Raw genomic sequence first — 16,846 nt, 5'->3', positions numbered from 1 at the left:
ATATACTCAATTTTATAAATTTTTCCTTTTATTTTTATTATGAGATCCCTGCTTGCCATATATTGACATCTTCCTTGTTCTCGTACATAAATCTCTTAAACAGGCATACGCTGATAATAAATTGGGCTGTAATCTACGAGATAATGACGCTCTTTGGTACTTTTCTGTTTAATATACGATATTATGTGATTGGAGATCTCGATGTAACATATTTAATTGACATGTATAAATATATATAAATCACGATACTGCATCAAAAGTAAATTTACAATTTGTAATAAAATTTATAAATTCGTTACAATACGTCTGTCACAAAAATGAATGATCTCCTTACAAATATCATAGAAATTACTTGCAATGTAAATATCGAAAATATAACTACAAACTACCTCGCAATATGTACTTTACCGCCTACAAAATGCACTGTTTGTAATGCAACACACTTCATGCTCTTGAAAAAGTTGTATATCTAAAAGAAGGTTTCAATGAAATATCTGATTTATGGGTAATTAAAGCTACAATGATAAAATAAACAACTAGTAAAGAAAGACTAGGGAATGCTACGTCACATATTGGTGTATCATCAGTGTTTCAGATAATCCTTACTTTACGAATAATGAAATTTTATGCGCAAGCGATATGTGAAATATAGCATCCAGGTACTACATTTATCCAGTTCAATTGCACAATTGTATGAAAAATACGTATATAAACGTAGATGTATATGTATAAATGATTACACGATTTGATTATTATTATTAAGCGGAAATATAATTCTGTATGATTCTCAAAACTACAAAACTAATGCTAAAAGTAAATGTTCTAACACATTTGTTATCCCCTTTAAGGATGTATTACTCACTTTTACAATTGCGTTAACTTATATTTTGAATAAACGATATACATATAAAAGTTGTATTTGTAACATTTTATTTTTATTGAACAATGTTTTTCATATAAGTTTTTTAGTTTTTATTATAATATTAAAGTTTAAAAAATAATGAAATCTAAACTTTTTGCACAAATATTTTAAACATACAAAATTATTTATGCAGTTTCATTGTGATGTAGAGATCATTTGTTTTGCAAATGAACAAATTTTGTTTATTTGCAGAACAATTTCCATACATTTCCATTACATCAAAGATAAAAAAAATATTACTTTTGAAATCATTTTTGATCCAGATCCTAAACTGTCGCCAAACTTTTATTAAATGCTAAAGTATTTCGTAATATTTTCATTGTTTTAAAATGTGTATAATACATCCTTAAGTTAGCTCAGGTGAATTCAACATTGAATCGCGTTAAACGTCGAGTTTCTTTAAAAATATACATACATAAATATCGTTTTCACTATATCATCGATTGTAGGTACATTGTTTAATGATTTTGCTAATTGCATGAACATTACATTATGCATTTATTGTATAAAAGAGAATTTTAAGCTAATTTTTTTTTTTTTTTTTTTTTAGTTAATCGTGACATTAGATATCACTGCATTCATAGATGTGGAGATCTTATTGCCATCGACATCACGGCAGTGGATGGCAGTGATGAAAAATATACGCGATAGCAAAATGCATTAACACGCTTAATACATTAACACGCTAGTCCATACTACTAATAGATATAATATGACATAGCAGTTTTGTAGAGTGTATAATAGATCGTCAACAAAAATCATTTTAAGCGTTGCAAGGATAAATTTACAATGCAAATAGAAGCAATAATAATCGTAATACGCAAAGAAATACTGTCTTTTGAAATATCTCTAATGATAAAGCAATATATTAAATAATACGTCAATTAAGTAACTAATAAACATACAAAAACAGTAATAGAAAAAATAAACAATTGATTAACAGACTAGTAGTATAATATAATATCGTTTTCAAAAAAAGTAAAGTATGTCATTTAACTGACAATACCATGAATTACCTTTACGCTGCCATTTTGTCTATTGTGTTTCTCTTAACTTCTTAATATCCGACTTACGCATCTAAGTATGTGCGTAAACAGGTACAATTTTTATGTAACAAATGCAGCTAACTGTTCCTCCTGTTCCCTTGTGATTAACGTGACATTTCATTCTACATAAAAATTGTAGATATTCTAAGAAAAGTTAGTAAAAATTATTCTGTGCGAATATTTCTTTGTGTATAAATATGACAAAGCTAAAGTCCCCTAAGCGTGTTAGTACAAAGTTTTCATAAGCTTAGGCTCTTTATCATTATTAGCGGTGCTTAAATGCTCTAGAAACCTTAAGTATTGATCTGGAGACATGGTAATGTCTCGGCGTTAGACATGGCGCAAGACATTGATAATCACGTGTAGTAGTAAAGCTGTAAGAGTCTTATTCAAAGCAGATGCCAAAGCGAGTTTAAGTTAAACTTTATTGTTGACGCTGCAATTTTCGTATTTGGTCCTCTAATTCCTTAACACGCAGTTGGCTATTAGCGAGCTGCCGTCGTACCAGTCTCAATTCGTCAGTTTGACGAGCCAATGCCAAACGAAGTTCTGCTTCATTATTTGGAACATCCACAGTCTCCATAACTTTATTGTCATTAATCGAAGACGATATAATATTCTTCTGATAGGAAAAATATTTACGAATATAAAATATATACAAAAATTATGTAAAAAATGCAATGTATGTATATATATATATACAAGTATGTATTACGCTCATACCTGTATAGTGACATTTCCAAACTTCTGCTGAAGTTGCTGAAACTTTGTGCTTTGATTGCTGGATGTTTTTTGGCTCTTTTCCGACATATCGTGTAATTCTACCGGTCTGTAATCCGGTATCGTTTCCGTAGACAAGAACGCAAATTTCTTTTTATTATTCAGATCAGTGGTCGCAGGTAATTGCGGTGGCTTGTATACTCGTGGCTTATGCGTAGAGATACTCCCGCCTAAGAATAACATGACATCTATTAATGTGACTGCTCGATAGAATTTTATTACTGTATACCGTATTAATGGAAAATATATAAAAACAAGTAAAATAAAATATTATATATAAAAACAAACTAAATAGCTTGGAGAAAATCTAAACAATATTTGGGACAGATCGCATGACACTCGCAATATATACTTATATATAGTATAAAAATATAAGACCTGTTTTAAGAGAGATTAAAACTGGTGGGCTGTTCATGCCGCTGGTCCAGTCTCTAGCTGATAATGCGGGACACGTTCCAATTGTATCAGGATATAGATCTTCTTGAAATTGATCACTCTATAACATATAACATAGTTTTCTTCAATATGCACCTTTTAAAAAAAAGTGAAAAGAATATAAAGTATTAACCATGCAAGTAAACTTGCCTTCCGTGGTACTATCATCGAGATCGGCTCACACATTCCACGAGTCGCGTGTAACTTATAAAATCTGAATACTTCGCATAAAGAGGTATTAATGCCTCTTTTCGGCATTATTCCCAATCCTCTCTGAGGATTTCCCGATATAAATTGACTGAGATAATGCACCCAAGGTGCTTCATTAACCACTTCATAATATCGAATATTACCATCGCCCTGTAGAAAATGATACAACGCAGTGAGTTTTACAACAGTCCGAATTACATATGTCATATGTTTTTACCTTTCCGGCCAAAAACACCATGTTGGTATCATTATCGTAAAATGGAAAAACCACTCCGCTCGATGAATCTATCGTCTCACACGTCAGTGGAACAGTTAAATCATGTTGACTCCATATCGCATATTGTCGATCCGAATGTCTGCTAAATCCAGTAGTCAAAAGACGTCCGGAACTGCCAAGAAATACTACCTTGCTAGCTTTCGTGCCAGCGTGACATACTCCTTCCTATTAAAAGTAAGTAAAATTAAAAGTAAGATTTATTAAAATTTAATAGAAAGAGCTAGGATGAAGTATTTTACTCCTCACTTTTATTGATAAATGCACAAATTTATTTTTGAAATTCTATAGAATATTAATAATTAAAGATACTAAAGGCAAGTAAGAGTCAACGCATTGAAGTTGATGCGCAATTAAAATTATGTATTGTGAAAATTCACATATAAAAGATAGAAAATTATAAATTATATAATTAATTCAAATGTTCTAAAAAATTTAGAGTCTTATTATTATCTATAGAACATGACGTAACTGTATGCTGAATGTGCACCTTTATTCATACAAGCAAAGTGTATATACCATAAGTGTATAGACCATAATTTTTAGAGATAAATATTGTATATTCTTTTATATTTATGATTATTAAAGATAGAGTGTTAAAGATGAGCTTATACAGTTTAAATAGATATAAACAAAAATGAATAACAGAAGGGCTAAGAGCCAAATTTTTCGTATATTTAAATTCTTAAAAACACATACGTTTCGACCTATTTGTCAAGTCATCTTCAATGTATACATGTCGATAAATTAACGCAAATTTAATAAAAATCATAAAAAGGTTAAATATAATTTCTGCAAATTATAGTTACGCAAAGTGGTAGATCTATTTCTTCATATCTATTTTCAGTCGTAATAATGCAATGCTTTCAGTCTTGTCATCTTCGTAGTTACATTCTTCTATTACATTCGATCGCAATTTGTCCGTAATGATAATAAAATTAATTGAACATGTAGAGTCACACATTCTCCATGTAAAATTGTGCAAGCACACATTCTCCATGTAAAGGTTTAACCAGAATAATCCAGTGATTGAAACAATACGTCAAATTAATTTAACAGAGGCAAATGCGATTAGAGTTAAGAAAATTGAAAACAGTTCCGTTAGAAATTACTAATATTATATTGTAACTTTTATATTGTACTTTTTATATTATACTTTTATTAAATAGATATGTTTACGATCATAAATTTCGTCCTTTCTTACCGAAACTACGATACCGGACCTTGGTTCAAAAACGCGTAATTTCTTGTCCTTGCAAGTGGTCGCCAATAAGCTGCCGTCACGATTTAAAGACATGCTATAAATCACATCAGGATGTCTATCGATGACGCTAACTGCTTCGCATCTGTTCACGTCCCACACGATAACAAGATGATCAAAGCCGGCGCTAAAAAGCACATTCTCTGCTACCGGGTGCCACTCGATATAAGCGACACGTCGTTTGTGTCCTTGCAACTCCACCAGCCATTCGGTCAAATTCCTTGACAATCCGCCATCAGGTACATGCCACAATTTTATCTAGATATAAAGAAAAAAATCGTGTTTACTTCTAGTTCTAATCCTTTGGAGCTGATAGTAGGAGCTGATAGTCTATTAGATTCACTCAATATTCTTTATATTCTTTATATTGCATCTGCAAATTTGAATTAGTTATTAAAATAAATTAAAATTTAATTCTTTTTTTACGCAAGTTATAGCACATTGGTTCTTTAAAATTAATTAAACGCCTTTTAGTCAATATAAGCTCATAGATCCATTAAATCAGTAACTTATGTATTACAGATTTTAATGTTAGCATAGGAGAGTTAAACACACATACAAACACACATATGTAGCAGTTGAAATAAATTTTATCTTCTAATCTCATTCCATGTAGTTTACATTTCTACAGAAATCTCCCGTGAGCTTTGGAGACGCAAGTGGAAATACTTTCTGTATGCAAAACTTTTCTTACAGTGCAATCATCGGAACAGGACGCGATGATATTGTCGTTGAATGGATTCCATTTGATGTCCAAAACGGGACCGGTATGTCCAGTTACTCGGCTGGCGTTGAAGTCAAGTCGTCCGGTCTGCAACAAGTGTGACAAATGATTGATGTATTACTACGTACTGACATAACGCGACATAAATATGTTATATGAAAATCTGTAATTAATTGTAAGATATTTAGAATATCATTATGTGAAACAATTTTCGTGAGAAACAAAAAAATCTGAATTTATTTTCTCAGACTCCCACAATGCGATGTTAGCTAATACTTTTGTTCTTGCGCAGGACTAGAATCGATAAATCGATAAGGCACAGACTACTCACGCGATCCAATGATAACACAAGAAACGCTCCACCGCCCGCAACCTCCGTCACGACGGCCAGGAACTTGGGATTTACGGCGCAGAATTGCGAATCGTGGGCGTTTTTTGTGATCTTGATGTTGTCGTAACATTTCTCCCTCTTGGCTGGCACGCCGTAAACGTGTCGAAACTTGCTGCTTCGAACGCCGCGGAACCACGACTATAAATATCATTTAACATCCATTTTATCAAATAAAAAAGGATAAAGGCTAATAGAACGATCAACTATGCGTATCAAAATATTAAAATGTATATATTTAAGGCTCTTGAAGTAGTCACCATATTGAATCGTGACTCGTTAGAAGCAAGAAATGATATGTTGATAATAAGCATAATTTTCGTCCATTTCTACAAATGTTTTAAAGTTTAAAGCAATCTTATCATTTCGTTTTAGCCAAATTGTCTTTATTTACTAATGGCCAGTAATAAAAATTAACGTGTCGTTTTTCGCTTATAACGTCATGATTCAGTATGGCGGAGGTTTGTAACTTAACTGAGTCAACCGCTAATACAATAATTTACTAAATACGATACATCGATATCTAATCTAAAGATCACGTCTAAATAGTTCATAAAACTAACAATTACTTTATCTTTTATCCTTCCTGGCGGAAATTTTACGAATTAGTACAGAAAAAGTATTAGGTGTTGGAATTAATTCGTAGCGTTTTTTAATGAAAGAATGTTATTTATTTCACATGAGCATTAAAAAATACATTAATGAAAGTACTTCCCATCACTTGTAAAACGCTACGAATTAATTCCAACACCTAATATATAGATTGAGACAAGATTTAAAAAATTCTTAATCTTTCATAGATATTCATAGTGGAACGTAGAGTGAGATATGTTTGCCTTAGATATCCTTAATTTTTTGTAGATATTCGTGGGACGTAGAGTGACGCTGTTTATCTTATGATACAAGATACGAAAAAACGTTCTGTAAAAACTTGCAATATATCGTCAAAAGACGTATAGGAAGGATTTCTTGGATTTTCTCAATCTATGCAATTTTTCGTGAAAATTTTTCCGCCAAGGCTGTTTGGTAGGGATATGCGGATACTCGAGCCTCGGATTCGGATCGGGAATTTTTTTCAGGATCGAATCAGACAGTAATCATAGATCTAGAAACTTTTTAACGGCATAAATTTGATGCTTCTTCATGATTTTTCAATCAGATTTTCCATTTAAACTCTAGTATAATTAATTAATTAAATTTAAATCCACAAGTCTACATCTATAATCTATTGCTACTCGATTTTAAATTCAAGTATCCAAACATTACAAACATTCGGATCCCTCGATCCGAATCCGAAATCTCGGATACCCTCCTTATTGTTTAACCACTTCATTACTCATCTCTAGTTCTCTTTCAAATTTTACTTCTATATATTCCGATCGCCGCAAGGCCCGTTGGAACAACGTTGTGAATATTTACTGCAATATTACTGCAATATTACTTACGAAATAATAAAATCATGTCAATAAGAAGAAAAGAAAAAAACAAAGCGCGTCATGCTAATATGATATACAATGCGAGAAATATAATATCATTCACGATTTTCAAGAAGGCTCTCTCTTGCTCAGAAACCGTAAAAAAAGAAAGTTGCCGGCATTACGAATGAAAAATATCAAAATACAGACATTTCGTTATCGCGACTGACAATTGCATATTTTTCAACGATTGCCTCCGAGAACAAAGTCCAAGGAATTGACGCAGAACAGACGATGCGCGATGAGATACAAAAATAACGATTGAGAGAGTTTGCACAAAACGAATTGACGTTACATTTATGTTTACAATTAAATAAAAATTAGTAATATTCTATACATCCTTTCAGGATCGGATAAGTAAAAGTTGATTAGTTTTAAATCAAAGTTAAAGTTAGTGGCCTATTAACTTAGGCCTATTAACTGTTAAAAGTTGCACGAACAAAAACTAACTTAGGTAAAAGTTGAGTTAAAATTAAATTAAAGTTAAATTAAAAGTTAATAATTTAAAATTATTTATATTAAATTAAAATGTAATTTGTAAAACAAATACTTATTGGTAATCAAAGAAAAAAATTTTAATTTATAATTAGAAAAAAGTTAATAAATTAAAGTTAATGTATTTTATAAAATAACTTGGGAATGGATCGAAGTTAAAAATTAACTCATTAAAATTAACCAAGTAAAAGTTGTTAACTTTCTTACTTTTAATTAATTAATTACTACTCAATTTAACATTCTTAAGATATAAATATAAATAAATAAAGATAAAGATATAAATGTAACAAAATGTTTTTTAATTACGAAACAATTTACACTAAATATAATATGTATATAAAATAGCGTTCATACACTCAGTGAACTTATAAGGCAAGGATTCCCTGGACATACTACGTGAATAATTAAGTGTTAAACAAAGATTTTTTTTTAACTTACGTTCTTCTCTTTTTGAAATTGCGCTTGAAGAAACAATAATGAATCACATGCAGTTATGACTAATTGACAGCGCGAATGTGAAATCTCTTGAATTCGTGTGAATCGACGTATTTTTACCGCGATGTGTAGCGTAGCGTGGTGAGATAGATCGAATTATGCGACTTTTTCCCAAGGAAAAAAAAAGAAGATAATCAAGTGAACTGCAAAAACTGCATAAGAATCACGGCGAAATATATCAGGCGCGCAGGATCTTCCGAATCTATTCGAACCTATTTTTCATATAAATTTGAATTTTTTTACGCCAATTTAGATTGAATGAAATTACGGATAAAAATCCACTTAAAATTAAATGAAAGATCTGCGTTTATAGCTCCTAAAAATTTGCCTGTAAATTGAAAATTATCGTTATTTTTGTAGAGAAAAGATTAGATGAAAATTGATCAAAGGAAACGTAAGTAAAATACTCGGTAAACTGCTCGGTAGATCTGGGACACCTTGTGTGTTAAGTGTGCAAGGTATCGTAATCAAAATCAATAACCGGTACATTATGTAATCACGTCGTTGCGGCTTCCTCGTTGTTACGTAGGTAATGCAATAAAGATGTGATATTTTATATCCTCATTTATTCTACGCATGAAATGCTGCAGTTTATACTTGTATAGAAGAGAAGGATATACGTGAAAAATTTTGACATGTCATTCTCTTATTTAAGTAGATACAACTAAAAGTTAAATTTCTCAAAAAAGGGAAAAAAATATTTTTCAACTTGATAGAAAATTATTGTCTAATTAAAAATAATTATCGGTAATAAGAATATATATATATTATCAATATGATGAATTATTTTCATCATTTTTGTCATTTTTGTTTTAAAAAAATTACGCTTTTTAAAATCGTTGGACGCATGCTAGTGCATATATTTAATTTTGAATTTGATTTTTTAAAATCATCTTTTTCGAATTATAATAATTTCGTCGATTTGTATGAGATTAGTTCACTTTTTTTGTTGATAGAATAAAAAAAATGTTTACTTCACTCATTCATAATACAGTAATAATTCGAAAATCATGCTTTCTACTCTCTAAACTCTAAACTTCTTGGAATGAAATCTCACCCCAAAAGAGTTAAAATACTGCCATTATTGAAAGACTAAAAAATTTGCACTCTTCAATAATAGTGGCAAATGTACACTCTTTTTTGAGATTATAGATTTTACTCATTTTACTCCAAAAAATTTATAGAGTAAGTTGCGCTACTTTTGAACAGACAGAAATTAAAAAAAAGCATTGCGGTTTTTTAATGAGATTCCGCTATATAAGTACACCGACTTTTACATAAAGCCGTTTTAAAAACTATAAACAATTCGGTCAACGTGCACAAGCATAAATTTGGTAAAGTTTAGGATCATTTTTTGAATGCAGGTCAAACAAAAAAATTACTCCCTTCGCTCAAAATCTCTATAAGGTCCACTTTAAATGTGTGACAATCCAAACTGTTGATCTGTCATATATATGCAGATGCTTAATGGCTTTTACAATGTGCTTTTTATTTTCTGTTTGTCTCTTATCTTATTGACCAAAAAGGCAAGAGGCAAACAGAGACAAACAGCAAGAAACAGGAAACAAAGGACACATTGAATTAGCCTAGAAGTTTAAAAATTTTGCGTTTTTGCTCTGATTTTAATTCTCTATGGAACTCTATGAAACTCTATGAGAGCAAGAGAGATAATACTCACCCGTCTATCGTTGGTCATGTTTGATCGGGATCTGGTGTCCAGGACAGCTGGTGCTCGACGAGTACACGTGCGCGGTGAAACGATTGTTGCCAGTGCACAACGAGGATGCGGTAATCGACAAGCCGGGACCCATGCATGTGCAGGTGATTGGAGAAACAAAGAGAGAGAGAAGGGGAGGGAGGGAAGAGAAAGAGAAAGTGAGGGAGAAAAACAAGAAAAGAGAGAAAAAGAATCACTGGTTGTGGATAATATCGTAAACCAACTACACGAGCCGTTCTCTCACTCGCCACGCTTACTAGAAGAAACAAAGGAAAATGAGACAGGCGTCTAATTAACAAACAACTCATAAAATTATGAGAGTAAGCTCGCGCGGCGCGTCAAAGCGCGGCCGCAATTTTCGTGTAACTAAAGTGTACCTAATAAACTTGGGCTAAGGGAGGGAATGTGATGGGGATTGAATTAATTCGCGTAATTAGACAGACCCGAGTTATCGCAACGATCGCATCGAGACAGTGATGATCCTGCTAACGAGATCTTCTCTCTTTTCTGAGACAGTGTAACAATCGCTTTCCCTCCAATTTTGAAAGACTTTGAATGACTATAGTATTCCATCGAAGAGAACGCGGTTCAACGCGGAAAAACCCTTGAAGGCCGTTCGCCAAACATCAACTGTTCCAATGATTGAGTCGTTAAATTTTCCAATTATTGCTCGTACAAACGACGCGGTCAAAGTTGGATAACTTATTTTGACGGTGCCACTGCAGGCACCTAATATGTGAGATAGAGATTTCTTCGATGGTATAACAAGCTTATATCACGTATGCTATATCTATATAATCTAGGCCATGTGGGCTGTACATCATACAACTTGGAGTTAAAACGTTTTTGCAAAAGCTCTTTTCGCAAAAGCCTCTGATCGCCAGTTTTTTGCATGTTCTCGAACGCGAAATCTCTATTCGGCTGCCGGGTAGATTGCCTTTTCTTTTGACTTGATTCATCTTCACGACCGAGGGTAGGTAGTGTTACGTATGAAATCTCAAAGAGGTCAAGAACAATCAGGAGTTACGTACAGGTACGTGATAGTCCAGAGGCAATTGTACCTCCTGTTTTGCCTACCAGATGCAAGGCTGCTCTAATGTTTAAATTGCGATACGTACACCCGGATGCGCCATGCGAGCAACTTGCGTTTCTTCACCTTCCTCGTGATGCTTGGAGCGATTACGAGATCGACCGATTGACGCGCTCGTCGCACAGAAAAGAACAACTACAGAACAAGAGCTACTGTGCGAGAGCCGAGCGCTATCGAGCGCGAATGTGTTTAGCCACGCCGACCGTTCCGCTTCTACTGACAAAGGCGAGTGACTATCTAGTGCTGGTAGTGCTTAGTGCTCGCAGAACTTGACGCCTGTTGTTTGTTGCAGTGTCATGCAGTGATACTACCTCGCACCTTCAACACGACAATAGCAACATTATTCGGGCCGGTATCGATAACAATGAAATATAAATATTGATGAGAGCTTGATACTTTTGCGAGTGCCATTCAGCAACACAAATTACAAGTGGACTCAAGTTTCCGTTTTCTATTTCATTTCTGCCATTACGCATCGATGATTCATGAGGAATACATGGAAGAGAAACAGAAATATAATTATTTCTTGAATGATGATCGAGGGCTTATTGAATTTGCTAGCCAAGTGGCTGGTCTCTGGATGGAAAGTTGCTGAAACTAAACTCTCTCAAGCTCTCCTTCCATGACTTAGGTATAAAAATTGGTTCTATTATCTTTTTTCCAACACGAAAATATCATTAAACTATCTAATTTTCGCCATTTTTTTTTTGTAAAGTTAAATAAAATTGTCAAGTTAGACGAAATTTTCTATTGTACAGAATATACAGAATATACTCAAATAAAACTGCCAGATATCTTCTGTTAATCGCACTTTTAATTTTCCCGATATACGTTACAGAATAAGAGCGAATTAATTTCAGCATGGGACATCCTGTATTCTCTGAAGCTTGGGATAATTCAGGATTTATTTAAATAAGCTTGATTTAGGTAAAAAATGCATAGTTTTTCAACGAAAAACATCTCGCTAAATAAATCATAGTGTAAATATTACAAACCTGAACATATATCCATCGCTCTGATATACATTTTTATGTGTCTCTGTCATATAGTAAACGTAAAATAAAAAAAACGGAAGAGGCTGGAGCCAACTGTATATCACATGCGCACACACGACAAATTATAACAACAATCCTACGAAATAAATTAATGTTTAAGATACAATGATTCGTCGACGCTACAGATTCTATTGCCGAATCGATTCAAAATTATTCCTTCATTTAATACATGAAATTCATGATAGCCATACGAAATTTATGCAAATTACAGAGAGCTGCATGCAAAAAATTTTCCATACAAATAACTTCCTGTAAATACTTGACGGACTACTTCAACCGAATCCTGATTAATTTATCAAATAATATATGCAATACTGAAAATGTCCATTTCTACCATGAATTAACATTAATCTTAATTTAATTTTTTTCTTATAGAACTAGAAAAAAAGATAAAAAGTGGGTTAAATCGAAATTAAAGTTACTCTATATTGGTAGAAATGGATATAATTCTCAGAATAGGATTAGCAGAACCCTTTGGAGAATTATAGCTGGGCCACTTTTGAATATACAGGGTGTAAGTTTTTTGCCAATCGCTTTTGTGTAGAGGGGACTGAGTCAAAAAATCCTCTATCATTTTGCAATTTTCGTAATAGTAATTAAAAATTGCCGAATATTGATCTTGAATAATTTTTTATTCAAATACTATCAACTTTACAGAAAAACTACAACAGACAAAAATCATTTATTATCTTCTCATAGAACTCTACGAATTTTTTCAGAATTTTTTATTAACTTTTTAGTATGTACTGTATTTTCTTATTTTTATCAACATGAAAAAATACGGAATTAAAAATTCTGAAAAAATTCTGAAAAAATTCTCAGAACTTTATAAGAAGAAAATAAATAATTTTTATCTCTCGCTATTTTTTTGTAAAGTTGATAATATTTGAGTAAAAAATTATTGAAAACAATATTCAGCAATTTTTAGTAATTAATATCTCGTTAATTATTGCGAAAATTGCAAAATGATAGGAGGACTTTTCGATTCAGGATTCATTTAATCCGCTCTATCTATATAAAAGCGGTTGGGACAACAACTTATGGGATATCTTATATATGCTATTGCAGCAAATTCAATTGTTATGCGTTATACTAGATCAATATATGCTTACATAAAAGAGCGATGAAAATTGCTAGAAGTACATAAAAGTACATAAAAGTTAAATATTTTTTATTTTGCTGTATAGACTGCACCAGAACTTTTCTTCTCATTTTTGACAAATTTCAAACATGTACATATTTATTTCACTTGATGTACAAAAAGTATGAATTAGTTTAGCTATAAAAAAACATACCTAATATTTTAAACAATTAAATACGTAATAATGATGCTGTCACATTATTTAACAGAATATACATGTGTTACTGCATTGTCAAAGTTGATTATACAGGGTGTCTAATCTAAAAAAAGAATCATAGACTTTAAGGGTATATAGAACAAGAAAAACGATTGTTTACAAATTTCAGATGGATTTCTGAATAAATTTCTGAAGAGCAACTTAATATGAGGTTGCGCCTCATCCAAACAGTAAGTTTGTCAAACAGATTTGATCGAAATCATGTCTGTTTATCTCTAATTCTGATGTTTTATCGTTTAAACAAAGAGATATCTTGGCAATCATTTGTTTTCGCACTTACATTTATTAGAACTTTTCGAGTTATTATTTATTGTCCTAAAATCTATGACTTCTCTTTGGGGACATCCTGCTATTATATCACTACATTCAGATACTTTATATAGAGTATATCTTTTTAGAGTATTAATCTAGTATAGCGCAAATGATTGAATTCTCTTAGATAATGAAAAAGTAGATCTGTGTATAAATATTATAAATAAAAAGAAGTAGCAATTTTCGAATTTGATTTTTATACTCTCATAATAATGTAAAAGGGATATACAAATAATCTTTGGAAACTAATAAATATCCATTCAATTTTGAATGATTCAGTGATCGCCAGCTAAGGATTATAGGGTTACTGCAAACAATAGAATTAACAGTTCTATCCAAGTAATTTTATTAATATAAATTATTAGGATAGAATCGTTAATTATTTGTTTGACACATGGAGAAAAAGATGAGGATAAAACGAGTTGTGTACGCAAGTAAGAAACTTTGCGTGTTAAGAAAACGATTTCACTACTGCACTATACGGTTCATCAGGATTCGATCAGGATTTGATCAAAGTTGTCTCGTTTTAAATGCGATTGTTTAAAGGTTTAAACTCGACAACTCACTTTGCCGCTAGGCTTGTAACAGGCCCTGGCGTCTACCATGTTGTTCATAATCGTATGCTGAACCTCGGTGCCGTCCGTACCGTCGAAAATGTCGAAATTCGACTTTTCCTCCCGCGTACGTATCATCTCCCAGCTGGTGACGTTGTGTCCCATAAATTGTCCCAAGTTGGCGCGGGAATATATCCTCGAGGTTCTATCGCGTCGTCGGAACAAAAGTTAAGGAAGTGACTAGGAGTGATCCATCGCCAGCGCGCCGTGCCGGCCGCGGCGTCGCTTCTTTCCCGCTCACATACGACACATACAACGATACGACGCACACATACACCTCCCTTTTCTCTAGCTCCTTCTCTTCTTCGGCACGCGCAACGCGTTTGCCGCTTATTAAATATGTCCTACGGCGAATCAGACACGTGTACGCATACCTTTACGCATCGTTAGAAGCTCATCAGTCTGATGCATTCGTATTCGTATTCGTGCGCGTGCAAACGGTATCGATCCGACGGGTTTCAGCATGTAAACAATGAAGCTACGAACAGGATTGACAGGTGCACGATGCATCGGTCATGTAATACATATAAATATTGGGTCATCTAAAAAGTATCCGCGGTACTTTGTCACTAGATATATGACCATCAACACACATCTAGTGACAAAAAACCGCGGATACTTTTTAGATGACCCAATATATAGATTTAGGTCTGTCGCGTTGCTTGCACTGTTTCCGCACTTAGATTCTTCGCTTTCTCTCTTTTCAAGGGCAAGTGGGTGTATGTTTGTCTTATTTTAAGTGCAAAAATATTTGGGGATTTCATGCAACGCGAACAGACCTAATGGCTGCGTTCAGAATTATTATCTGGGTATTCTTGGTGCATCCAGATACAATATTTCTTTTATCTTTGTTTAAAGGTCATTCTACATCGGTCGTATCGTAGCGTCGGAAGCGCTTTAAAATTAGAGCATCGGATTGGCTGAAGCAACATGCTTGTGACTTGCGACGTCTACGATACGACCAATGTATTATAGAATGGCCTTAACATAAGTTAACAATACGGATAAAATGACATTCGGACGACGATTCAGGGACTCGATTGTGTATTTGGAAATGACATGAAAATTATAAAAGTGAACAATGATTACTAGATATTGACCAATTAAATTATGAATATTCTAGTGAATTTGTTCATTTTTATAATTTTCACTTCATTTCAAGACATATACAGTCGAACGCAGCCCAGCAAGGAAAGCAGCTTTGCAACTGTTGTAAAATTCTTCAAGATGATTGATTTATACCAAAGTGTAAGAATAAAAGAATAAATGAATTCCACTCGTGTAAAATCATTAGCCTAGTTTCCACCGAATCGTTTAAATCGGATCTTTCAACTTATGTTTCTATGGAAACTGTTTCCACAATACATGATTTCTGGTAGGTTGAAATTCTTATTCTCTGTTCTCTGTTCCCTGTTCCTTTTATTGTGCGGAGCTCCCTAAAGGTGAAATCACACGGTGCGGAAAACGACTGCAGAATAGAGAATGCGTCATAGAAGCAACCAATCAGCGTTCTTCCGCACCGTGTGATTTCACCCTAAGAACCAACTCGAGCATTCCCCTATTGTTCGATTGTAACAGGAGAATACTCAACTGTAGTTGATTGGTTCTTACATTCTTTCGATTTAAATCCTCGGTGGAAACTAAGCCTCTGTCTATGAATTTCGCGTCAGGAAAAAAGGCTGCCAACTGTGAAACGCTAAACATAAGGCGATATTCATAGTTCATTTTTATTTTAAAACAGTCTTAAATAATGTCTTCAGATGAATGTACAGTCCTCGGATTGTATTATTTATGACATCTTAAGATTGTACTTAAGATAGTCTTATATGCAAGAATCGACTATGAATACCTGCCTGTTTCACGTTGTGAAATTGGTACTGAATCTTTCCTTGTTTAACACACTTTATGTTTCGCTTTCTGTAGAAAACAATTATTCGCCTCATGTTTAGCGTTTCACAGTTGGCAGCCTGTTTCCCTGATGCGATATTTATAGACAGAGACGGCGGAGATTTAGAGAGAGAGAGAGAGAGAGAGAGAGAGAGAGAGAGAGAGAGAGAGAGAGAGATGCTTGCAAACTAAGGGTGTGAGCACAAGAATTGTCGTAATACTTACTTAGAAACTTAAGTTGTAGACGTAAGATTTATTGCCGTCTCTTAGAAACACGGTCTCTAAGTTCTTGTGCTCAGATCCTAACA

General features: G+C 33.2%; 1 protein-coding gene and 1 long non-coding RNA gene across 7 annotated transcripts; one reads left to right on the top strand and one right to left on the bottom strand.

The window, feature by feature from the left end:
- Window positions 1–6: 6 nt before the first annotated feature.
- Window positions 7–15,174, bottom strand: LOC105146679 (coronin-2B). Of its 6 annotated transcripts, none has more exons than XR_846222.2 (10): window positions 14,604–15,174; window positions 5,984–6,181; window positions 5,623–5,739; window positions 4,872–5,186; window positions 3,611–3,835; window positions 3,334–3,543; window positions 3,127–3,244; window positions 2,692–2,918; window positions 2,261–2,590; window positions 7–2,112 (listed from the first exon to the last, which is right to left on the bottom strand). XR_846222.2 is itself a non-coding variant. In XM_011057090.2 (10 exons), the coding sequence occupies exons 2-10, from the start codon at window positions 10,199–10,201 to the stop codon at window positions 2,393–2,395; spliced, it is 1,626 nt and encodes a 541-aa protein (XP_011055392.1). In that variant the 5' UTR covers window positions 10,202–10,478; window positions 14,604–14,745; the 3' UTR covers window positions 7–2,392. The 6 variants fall into 6 exon arrangements, 5 of the variants coding, with proteins under 5 accessions (XP_011055392.1, XP_087269028.1, XP_087269030.1 ...); XM_011057090.2 differs by adding an exon at window positions 10,184–10,478 and having other exon boundaries at window positions 7–2,590; window positions 14,604–14,745; XM_087412902.1 differs by lacking the exon at window positions 14,604–15,174 and adding exons at window positions 10,184–10,478; window positions 11,341–11,512 and having other exon boundaries at window positions 7–2,590.
- On the top strand, window positions 11,105–12,473 carry LOC105146678 (uncharacterized). The gene is made up of 2 exons (XR_015547251.1): window positions 11,105–11,195; window positions 11,303–12,473. It is a non-coding gene; the product is annotated as an uncharacterized LOC105146678 (long non-coding RNA).
- Window positions 15,175–16,846: the final 1,672 nt, after the last annotated feature.

The sequence above is a fragment of the Acromyrmex echinatior genome, chromosome 14 (assembly GCF_024713525.1).
Source record: "Acromyrmex echinatior isolate Ae372 chromosome 14, ASM2471352v2, whole genome shotgun sequence".
In the NCBI taxonomy this organism is placed as follows: Eukaryota; Metazoa; Arthropoda; class Insecta; order Hymenoptera; family Formicidae; genus Acromyrmex; species Acromyrmex echinatior.
The sequence above is the reverse complement of the archived record's forward strand: the minus strand, read 5'-3'. Positions and strand labels throughout refer to the sequence as shown.

What these genes read in the sequence shown, in the direction of transcription:
- LOC105146679 (XM_011057087.2), bottom strand. Translation starts at nt 14,756, where the DNA reads ATGGGACACAACGTCACCAGCTGGGAGATGATACGTACGCGGGAGGAA. An exon ending in CCTGTTCCGATGATTGCACT is followed by an intron (nt 5,187 to 5,622) that starts GTAAGAAAAGTT and finishes CTTTATATCTAG; the next exon opens with ATAAAATTGTGGCATGTACC. An exon ending in TTGGAAATGTCACTATACAG is followed by an intron (nt 2,591 to 2,691) that starts GTATGAGCGTAA and finishes TTTTCCTATCAG; the next exon opens with AAGAATATTATATCGTCTTC.